Consider the following 10,873-nt stretch of genomic DNA (forward strand, 5'->3'; position numbering starts at 1 on the left):
AAGGACTCTTGCTTTTCTCTGTTTTGCGCTCTCTCACTAGCACGTCTCTCAATTATTGACTGTGTGCCAACAATGTCAGGGGTTGGAGTTATGAGGGGGTGACTTTTCCCTAACTTTTGGGTCTCGAGTATGTGTCGCTGCGTGTGTTTTTGTGGCTTTACAACCACAATTGTTTCAATTACAATTTCCATCAGTTGTGAACGTGTCAGAAGAGTACGCAACCCCCCTCTTAGCTTGTTGCTTGTCCTGACACAACAAGGAAATGCTATAAATAGCGTGGTGTATCAGTTCCGTGAGTCAGTCTCATGTAGTTGTTGGTGCAAACAAGACGTGCATGGAGTGTATAGCAAATTGTAGCATAGTGAACTGAAAAACAAAAGAAAAGCGTACAAAAACGAAAGAATTTACGAAAAAATACCAAACAAAGTACAAATTACGTATATAAGTTGGAAATAATTTTATATTGTTGGATACATAGAACGAAGAAGACTATCAGCAAAATGGCTATTCCATTCTTTGAAAATGAGGAACAAGAGATGCTGCATCAGCAACCATTGCAACAGCAGCAAACATATTCATCTGAAGAGGTGGATCAAGTGGATGGCCACATCATGCATAGCCCGCCAATTGTAAATAATATCGAAACCCCGCCAAGTTCTCCAATGCCAGTACCCACTCCCAATCCCACAGAAGGAGATGTTGCCGCCTGGAAATTGCTAGCTTTGGCCATGTGTAAAGCTCTCAAGGATCACTATCAACAAAATATGCTGCCATCAAATGATAATGGGTCTTCAACGGCGATAATACAAATTTTACCCAATGGTCAAGTGAAGCCTTCCTGGAACTAAACTGCCATCCTTGTAGAAAATAAACAAAATAGTTCCTTGCTTGAATAAAAAATTGGAATAAAGCTCGTTAAAAGCAAAATTGTGATGTCATGAAAAACAAAAAATTGGAACATTTCCCAAGGAAATATATTTGCCAGAGGATTCCTGTAGTCCTGCTTTGTTTGTTTGTAAAGTGTGTACAGGGGCAAAAGAAATTGTTGCCGTCGGCAAGTAGTGCCCTCCAATGGAAATGATACAGAAACAGAAGTGATGGTGGTAAACCAAAAATCAAAGGATTTAAATTAAATCCTTGACAAATTGAGATAAGCACAAATGTGATAGTCAATGTTTATATATTTTTAACCAAAAATAACTATATATAACTTACAATGTAGATATTAAGAAACAAAAAAATCGAATCTATATATAAAACTATACAATTTTTTCAAAACTCTCTGTGTGTCTATTTTATACTCGATATATTTAAACTATACAATTTACATATACCTATAAAAATAATATTAATAATTTTCATACTAACTAAGGCTTTTTTACAAAACTAAAAAAAAACAATCATAAAATTGTATTTATTATTTGCCAGTAGTTCATATCATCTTCTCTAAATGTATTGATGTTTTTTTAGTTTTTTTCGTAACCACTATAATCAACACTTTTAGTTTTAAGTAATAATTGAACTAGACCATTTGTTTTCAACCTAATGAGTTTCATTTTGACATGAGCATACGACAGTACAATGATATATAAGAGACATTTTGTAAAGTATTTTAATTTTAGAAAATAATTAATTAATAATTTTATTGTAATAAATTATAATTTTTAAAAAATGAAAAACATTTTACAGAAATATTTGTATTAAAAGAATTACTACGAAAATAAAATAATATAATTCAGTTAACATTGATTGTTTGATTTTATTAATAAATGTCTAATGGGATTTGAATGACAAAAATATTTCACATCAAGGCTATGACAGCATATAACAATTATATAATTTGCATAACTTTTCCGAAATACGAGAGGTTTGTAAAGACAGCAACGTCGAATAGATTATTATTATTTAGCACCTAGAAGTATGCAATGAAACTGATTTGAGAGGTAAAAGTATGCAAAATTAAATACAATGGCTTTTCAGACAGTGATATGATTCAATAAGAATATGTTTCTTATATAAAAACTTAAAATTTTCTTAAAATTCACAGCTCTATTTAATTCTACAAATTCTACGAAAATTCCGACGGCTTTCTTTACCACCCGGAAATAAAATATCCAATTAAAGAAGTAGCGTCGGAAATAAAATAATGAGTATATGTAAAAGGTATTCAATATATAATAACATGTTATATTGTAATAAAACTCACCAGTTATATATTCATTAAATAGATTGCCGAAAAAATAAAACCGTTTTTCAATTTCAAGTACAAAAACAACTGTGTATATAATGGCACTTTTTAAATTTGGTGACTTTTTGTACCAGGTTTATTATAAAAAAGTCAACAAATTTTAAAAAGCTGTGTCATTATGTGCACAGTTGTTTTTGGACTAGAAATTGAAAAACGTTCAAAATGACCGCCTTCGGCAATCTAGTGTTAATATTCCAAAAGGTAAAACATTATTCCTCAAACTGTAATATTCAAGAAAATGACAAAGGGAAAATATTTCGATTTCCTGTGTCCTTATTATTAGTAATAGAAATAGTTTTATTTAATATTTTAGGGTCTGCGTAAAATTCCGATTGTCGTCGTTGCTCACTTCTTCCGATTATATCATATAGTAAAATTTAATTAGATCCACATAACTTGAGAAAGAGGCCCTTCTTTAGTCAGAGCTTTAAATATAGGCACGCATATTTATTTACAAATTGTATTTTTTATTCACCTCGGGAAAACAAGATTTGAAAAATATGTCAGGGTTAGAAAGTGGAGCTGTTGACCTATAATTAGTCAAGAGGGTGCAAATAATTCCCATGCTCCGAATATAGAACCGCAGAAAGTTAGATTTTCGTGGTAGTTTTGTGAATATCATAGGGTCGGCTCCGTCCGACTATACTGCTCCGCTAACTGGTCTTATTTGAAATTCTGCAAATGAAAAGAATTCTGCTTGTGGAATCTTATTAATTCCGTAATTCTTGAAGTAGATCATACATAACGATATGGGCATTTTGAAGTCCGTAAGTTCAGGATCTTACTTTTAATTTTCTTTTGGGAGACCCAAATTGTTGTGTAGAAACCAATTGGAAATATTCATTGAATGTATTCACCTTCATCAGCAGATTTGGAATATGGGTATTAAATTGAAGCCAATTAAAAATTTTTACGAATTATTATAACTAATGGCATGACATTCTACGACTGTAAACCTGCCTTCTTCAAGAATTTGAGAAAACATTGTGTGATAGATTAAACACTTCATGTTCAAAAAATACCTACTCTCCTAATACCTGCTTTATACTAGGGTGGAAGGTATATTAAATGTCTTTCTTTTAAACAATAAAAAATATATGTTCTTTCTCAACGTACAATATGAAATAAACTAGTCAGCCTAGATTTGCCCATTCCACTACGAGTAGAGTCCCCTTTTAGTTTTTCTCCCTGTGGAAGATCGAAGACCTGAAGTATGCTTTCTGTCATCGCCTTTTGAATTTGAGAAATGTCTATTTTCTTCACCAGCTTCAGTTGTATTGTTTTGTTCAGGGGGAAAATGGAATTCTCAGTCTTTATTAAAGATTCCGATGCAGCGCTCGTCTATACTAGAGTCAGCTTCAACCGTCTTCAGTCGATAGATTCTTGTGGCAGTCTCCTTCATCTATCACCTCCAGTGGGTCTTCTTTTTTTAATTCACCTTAGTCTTGTTTCTTTCCGATCATTTCATAGCAGAACTCTTCTCTGTAGCGTCTGCTGGAAATCTTCGCATAAGACGGCGCTTAATACTCATTATTGCTGCCCTTTTCCTTTTTCGTAAACGCCAGTTCGACATTTCGGAATTCCCAGTCATTATGGAAGATTCCAGCTTTATCGTGACAGTCTCTTCCAACTTCGAGACCTAATTCTCTCTGATGCTTCAGAGGGAAGTTTGCTGTGGCAGTCTCCGTTTCATCTATCACTTCCAGTCGCGCCCCGGGGTATTCTTCACCTTAGTTTAGCCAAGCCTTGTTAACTTCTTCAACCAATTTATTAACATCTTCACTCCTCCGACACGCTGCGGCAGTAATTTTGGCTTTACACTCATATTAAGACTCGGAATTTCATGTTTAGTCTCTGCCTGTCTCCGAAATATGGGTGAAAATTGTTTTTCCCCTGTGGTTCTCAAACTCACATTCATTTTTCTTGCTGCCTGCGTGCTATACCCTCGACTACAGATGCTAAGAGATGTTTACAGGAGATGTTTGCTTACGATCGCAGAATAACGGCGGGCGTGACTCTTTGGTAGACCAAGGACACGCGCCGTGTCTGAGTTACAGTCTCTGCTAACTTGGATCTTATTCTCTTCGATGCTTCGGAGAGAAATTGTTTCTCTGTTTCATCTTGCCAGTTTCCACTTTCGCGCCCGGTAAATGCTTTTTCCTTTTCTTGATTCTAGCCATGTCTTGTTAACTTCTTCCTCCAATTCATTAACATGTTCACTCCTCCGACATTCTGCGGTGGTTATTTCGGCTTTACTATCATATCAAGACAAGGGATGGTCCATGTGACGAATTTTTAGGTTTTCGACCGTCAAAAAGGTGTAAACGTCGAAAACGTCATATAGCAGTATAAAATGTAATAAATGTAGAAAATGTTATTTATTTCAATATTATCACCATATACAGTTATTTCCAAGAATATATATTATTTTTACATATATCCGACTACTCTTTACTAGAATTGGTTAAAAATTCCTAACTTTTTTAAGAAGAAAAATTTGAAATTTTATATGGGTTTGAGCAAAGCATGCGTAATTTCCAAATTATTTAATGCAAAAGCCATTTTGTCAAAGACCTAATGGTTTTGGGTGGATTTCCGACGTTTCTGACGTATGTATTATACGTCGGAAATGTATGTCATTTACGTCACTGTTTCTGACGGACCAACTCTGATTAAGACTCGGAATTTCAGGTTTAGTCTCTGTCTGTCTCAGAAATCTGGGTGAAAATTGTTCTTCCCCTCAAACTCACATCCATTTTTCTTGCTGCCTGCGTGCTTGTAGCTATGCCCTCGACTACATATGCCTAGATATTCATATCTCTAGGAGATGTTTGCTTAGCTTCGCAGAATAACGGAGGTGCGTGACTCTTTGGCAGACCAATGACACCCGCCGGTACTGAGTTATATAGGCTCTTAACTGGAACATTATTATTCGTATATCCTTTAGCCCGGTAGGATACTGACAAACTGCCTCTTTTCATATTTTGATAACTTATATGTAGAAGTATTTTAATGGCATTTAAGATCATTCTGCTGAAAGGGTTTGTAAAGGATACTCAGTACTTTACCGAATAGTAAATGAAAGCCGTCGGAAAATACACATTCAATTCAAAATATTGTTTCCACATTTCTATTTCATAAATGAAAAACGATTATTTATGAAATAACATAAAAAGTGTTTCGGCAATTCCTCTGAGAATTAATTCAAATCAACTCCAAAAATCATTGTCAACAAGACATTTGGCCAACGGCAATTGAACATGAAAACTGTTGAGAAGGACATGCCAACAATATAAATTCCTAGCTTTACAAAGTCCAGTGCAATGTAATAACAACTCCAACAATTTGTGTATAAAAAGCAACAACAACAATGTTTTTTATTTCTTCCTTCAAAAGTAAATCCTTAACGTTTACCTACGCAACGACATAAAAAAATGACGGAAAAATATCCTCGTTAGAAATAAAAACCATTAAAAAATATGAATGAATTGGATGTTTGCAGATGAATGGGGTGGGATGTTAACGGGCTTTGTGAAGCGTTCTTTTCCTCCATCTCTTTCTCTCGAATAATGTATGCAAAAAGAAGCCAAAGAAAGACATAATTTTAATGTTTATCATCTTTTATTGTCGTCAAACAAATTATTTTTGATATGATATTGTCGCTTTGCTACCCATACTACTGTATTGCTGCAGGATATTGATGTCCTTTGTTGGTAGAACGGACTGAGAAAAAACTCAGCTGCTTATTAAATAAAAAAAATATATCTGGAAAAATCTCTTAAGGTAATTTGATTAGCTTTAAGGTATAACACCGTATCCCAGATATCTAGCATTATGGGCAAATTGAAAGCAATGGAAGTGGAAGGAATCCTTGCGATTTCATCTCTGGCAAATGATAATAATAAAAAAATAATAATAAAGAAAATGTATGAGAATAATCTGTAAAAGTATCTTAGATTTAACACAGTGGCAGAAAAAGAAGAAGAAGAAAAAAGATATGAGGAAAGCAGGACCATAGTCTGTTGTGGATGTGAAAGACAGTATAATGAAAAAATTTCATAGATAATGTTGATGATTTCTGATATGACTGTGTGTGCGTGTATCAATAAAGACCAAGCTAACAAGAGTCAAAACAATTTGATGCATGAATGGAGATTCGAAGAACATAACCCAAGGATATTTTCCTTAAATATTATTCGCCTGGAAAACAATCTTTAAGCTACTGTGACACATGAAATCTAATTTGGGGAAGGTTAAAAAGTGGTTTGTGGATATATGAAATTGATTTGTCCTTCCTCCCAACCGATCATCCACCCTCGTACCCAGTTAATACATATTTACATATGACAAATTTTCATAATACGCACATCCTATTGTCGTTTTTGTGTATTTATTCTATTTATTAAGCTTTGCTAAGGCAGCATTTTTCCTTTCATTGTTGCTATGTTTGTATTTGGATTTATCATTTACCTTTTGTCCTTTTGCAATTAATAAGCTTTTAATTTGCTTATTTATATTTTATGATATACTTTGCGAAAATGAGACATTAAAATGAATTATACATTGGAGAAAAATAGAAAAGAAAATAGAAAATTTGCATATTTGAATTCACCATAGCAAGGGAGATTTTTTGGGTGGGATGCTGGATGGAGTGTTCTAATTCACATGATTTCTTTGTGTTTTGGCTGCTTTGATGTTTCCTCCCAGGATCATAAGTTATGCATATGTTTATATATGTCATTATTTATTGAGCAGCAACCTTTTTTTTGTTGGTGTTGTAGATTTTACCTTTGTTTGTACAGATTGTCAGGGTACAGTATCGGAGTGAGGGATATTTTTGCAAAGGTAATTTTAATTCGATTTCAGCATGTAAACATTGTTAAAAGCCTTATTAAATTATTAATGAAGTGTATTGTGATAATTGATATTATTATGAAATATATTAATGTAAGCCTTAAAGTATGTCACAGTAAATGTGGTTGTCCTTAATGTATGCAAAGATTTCTTAAAATGAAAATTTTGTAAAATCTCTTAAATTGCCCAGCATTTGTAGCAGCCTACCTGTTTGTACATAGCTTTCATATAAAGGCCAGTAAGTTTTCCCATAGAAGACCAGGAAGTTTTCTCAAAGAAGAATAGGAAAACCTATGTTATCTTCTCATAGAACGTCAGAAGACATTGTTATAGATGACAAGAGTTTTTGTTTTGTTTTATCAAATGAATTTCTATGAAATTCTAACAACCAAATACGGTATTAACTCATGAGGATAACAAAAAATAAAAATGGCAAGCGATAGCGTCACCCAGGGGAAAATAACAACACTTCATAAGCAAGAAACCAAACAACTAACTAAAATTCAAAGTGGCGCTTTTTTCTTCACAGAACATCCGAGGTTTTTGTTGTTATTATATCTTAAATTTTTGAAAATTTCTTGGGTATTTGGTAACTTTGGCGACCCATATTTCAGGAGCGGATAAATCTATTTATGAATTATACCTCTTGGAATTGCAGATTGTCTTCTGGAAGTTCAGAAGATATTGTTATAGATAACAATAGGTTTTTTTGTTATATCAGATGACCTTCTATGCAATTCTAACGACCAAATACGGTATTAACTCATAAAGATAACAAAAAATAAAAAGACCAGAATAAAATAGCAGCACTTTATCAAAAAATACCAAAAGTTCAAATGCCTCTTATCTGACAGAAGACCAGAGGTTTTTGTTGATATTATACCAGGTGATCTCCTATTACATCAATGACCCGAAGGTCTTCTTATAGACATCCGGAAAATTAGCTCATAAGACATTAGTAGGTCTTCCAACAGAAGACCAGCAGTTCTTTTCAAAAAATACCATAATGTCTTCTGGAAGATCTTCATATAGAAAATCAGCAAAAACAGGAATGACAGGAGATAGCGCCACCCAGAAGAAAATAGCAACACTACACAAGCAAGGACCCAAATTCAAAGTGGCGATTTTTTCTAAACAACGATAGATGGCAGCCTACCACAACACACTGGGGTCTCAAATGTTCAACAATGCTCGTTTTTGGTTTTATGGCGCCAAAAATTTCGTGAGCGACTACAGCTGTGCATGAATTACTTATCTTAAAACGATATGTTTTCAATCGGAATTATTAGTTGACAATCCGTTAAACTTCCACTTTCATTTCAACAATAGCTTCGAAGCCTTTTCCTCCTGACTTTCATTTTAATAAAAAGAAGTCTTATGTTTACACATCGGCAAAAAATGGAGGAATATTCTAAAATTATAAAAACACAAAATCAATCCCTGGATATCCCTTGGGGCATTCAAAGAAACGTGACTTTTCCATATCAATGATATCAAGAGCGCTTTTTCCCCAAAACCAACTCAACCATTCATAGCTTATGATGATGGTGGGTTTTCCAATCAACGTATGGCTTAAACAAATATCGCTTACTGTCGGTAATAATCAATCATTATGATGCGTTATATATTTTAAAATTTCCAAAATAACTCAATAGATGATATCTGTTTACAATGGGCAAACCAAAAAGACTTTCCCATGAAAAAACAAACTTTAAAATGGAAAAATTCAATCAGTTGTACAAAAAATGCCAAATCCCCCCAAGTCATAGCTATGGGTATCCATGAAGACGTTATGTGCCTTGTGATATTTTTTGGGGAGTTTTTTTATTTTCATTTTTCTATGACTTAACGTATGCAATATGAAACCCTTTTTGCCAAATGTATGTATTTTTGCAAACGTCTATAAAATAACAAATCTGTTGCTATGTAAACACACATGTGGCCGCAAAATGCTTTAAAGGATTTTCCAGGACATGGTTTGTTATGGAATTGGGTGAGTTGGTGTGTGTGTGTTTTTTATGGGATTATCTAACCAAATATAAGTCAATCAACATAATCATGTTGCCGCATGTGTTTGTATGAATTGATTTCTCTCTGCTGTTTAAATATTCTTTGTTAAGTGAAAGTGACCCATAAACAAACACAGGCGGACAAGAAACTTCCTTCGTATTTTTTTTTTCTATTTGAGTTTTTTATTTAACAGCCTTGTTTTTTGCGATATTTATGTGAGTAAATGTTTTGGTAAATATTTGTTGATTTTTCCTAGTTTGGCCCTCTAAGCACTCATACGCTCCCATCCCCCTCATACCACAAAACACCAAATTGAAGCTTCAAAGTGAAATTCGATAATTGAAAGTACACATTGATAATGGTTCAATATTTCATGTCCTTTATTTTTTGTTTTTTTTTTCTGTCCTGTACTATCTAATCTGTATGAATTTGAAGGCTTAATAACCTAAAAAATAAATATTGGAAATTCTCCATTTGAAATCAAAGCAATTTTGTTTCCAGTTAATAATGTTTGTTTAAGGCAGAGGCCATACAGGAGAGTGAGTTAGAAAGGAAATAAATCGAAATCATATTTGTTAGTATTAGTAAATATTGACCCTACATGTCTGTACATTTTTTTGAAATGTTATTGCCTATTTAAAATTGAAAAATTCCCAAATGTTGATACTAAGTACACTATTAGTATATTTTTGTTATTTATTTATTTTGCTGTACAATTTATTTTCATAACTTAAGCTTTATTTGTATCGTATTCACCAAAAAATTTCCAGGAGTAGAGAAACGTGACCAAGTATGAATTTCTCCTTGTGGCAGTCATCTTCTGGATTTCATGTTGAAGTGGTTTTATTTACAAGGACTTGTTTTTTGTGTCAAATTTAGTTTTTTTATTATGAGAAGTATCAAAATAATGGTCATTATTGAGGTTTCATGTTGCCATTGATAAACTTGAAAATTTTCTGTGGAACTATGAAATATTTGAGAATAAATGTGGGATGTTCAGGTCAAGGTGAAATGGCATATGGGGATATTTGATCGACACATGAGGACACCACAAAATTGGAATGCCAGGAGATAGCGCCAGCAAGAAAAGAAAATTCGCAAAACTTTTTAAACAAAGACATCAACCACTGCACCAAATCCAAGTAGGCGTTGTTTCTAGGCAACAATAGATGACAGCCACATCATCTATAAATTTACTATATAACATACATGTATTGTTAATTAGAATTTTACCAAAACCTTGATTTTCCCCTACGACCTGTCAACTTTGCGACCGCAACGCCATCTATTGATGCAGTAGATTGAAACGGTGAAAGCGAAAAATGTAATGTTTTGGTATTTCGGCCATATCTTCTGAACTACAGGTGTCATGGTAATACAGTTGTTCTCATATGAAAGCTAAGAAGTCTGGCTATTAGGAAATGTATACGTAATTTTAAAACTATTTACCCTTTTATGTGAAAAATTATTTGAAAGATACGTTTGTAAATTGGCTTTTAACCTATGTTTAGAAATTAAATTTGCCGTTTCTATAATAAAGAAAACTATCTCCCCTTTAATATGACAACTTATTTGTGTTAATATAGCTGTTTGTTAAAAGGCTACAGCCAGTGGTAGACAATTCTGAAGAAAATTCTCATAAAGAAAGGAGAAAAGTTGGACTGGGCGACTATATGATACACTACACCACTTTGGGTATATACAATAGATTTTTCTAAGATTCTTATAGTAACCTATTTTAATATTAATAGCAATTAAATC

The 10,873-nt window shown here is 33.3% G+C and overlaps 1 protein-coding gene across 1 annotated transcript; it reads left to right on the forward strand.

Moving 5' to 3' along the window:
• The first annotated feature begins 500 nt into the window (after positions 1 to 500).
• On the forward strand, positions 501 to 848 carry LOC133338333 (uncharacterized). Its single transcript, XM_061546509.1, has one exon. It carries the CDS (start codon positions 501 to 503, stop codon positions 846 to 848), a length of 348 nt encoding a protein of 115 aa, XP_061402493.1.
• Positions 849 to 10,873: the final 10,025 nt, after the last annotated feature.

Source organism: Musca vetustissima, unplaced genomic scaffold (genome assembly GCF_032173495.1).
Source record: "Musca vetustissima isolate MV318-11 ecotype Yass unplaced genomic scaffold, APGP_CSIRO_Mvet_v1 utg31368, whole genome shotgun sequence".
Taxonomy (NCBI): domain Eukaryota; kingdom Metazoa; phylum Arthropoda; class Insecta; order Diptera; family Muscidae; genus Musca; species Musca vetustissima.

What these genes read in the sequence shown, in the direction of transcription:
- LOC133338333 (XM_061546509.1), top strand. Translation starts at nt 501, where the DNA reads ATGGCTATTCCATTCTTTGAAAATGAGGAACAAGAGATGCTGCATCAG.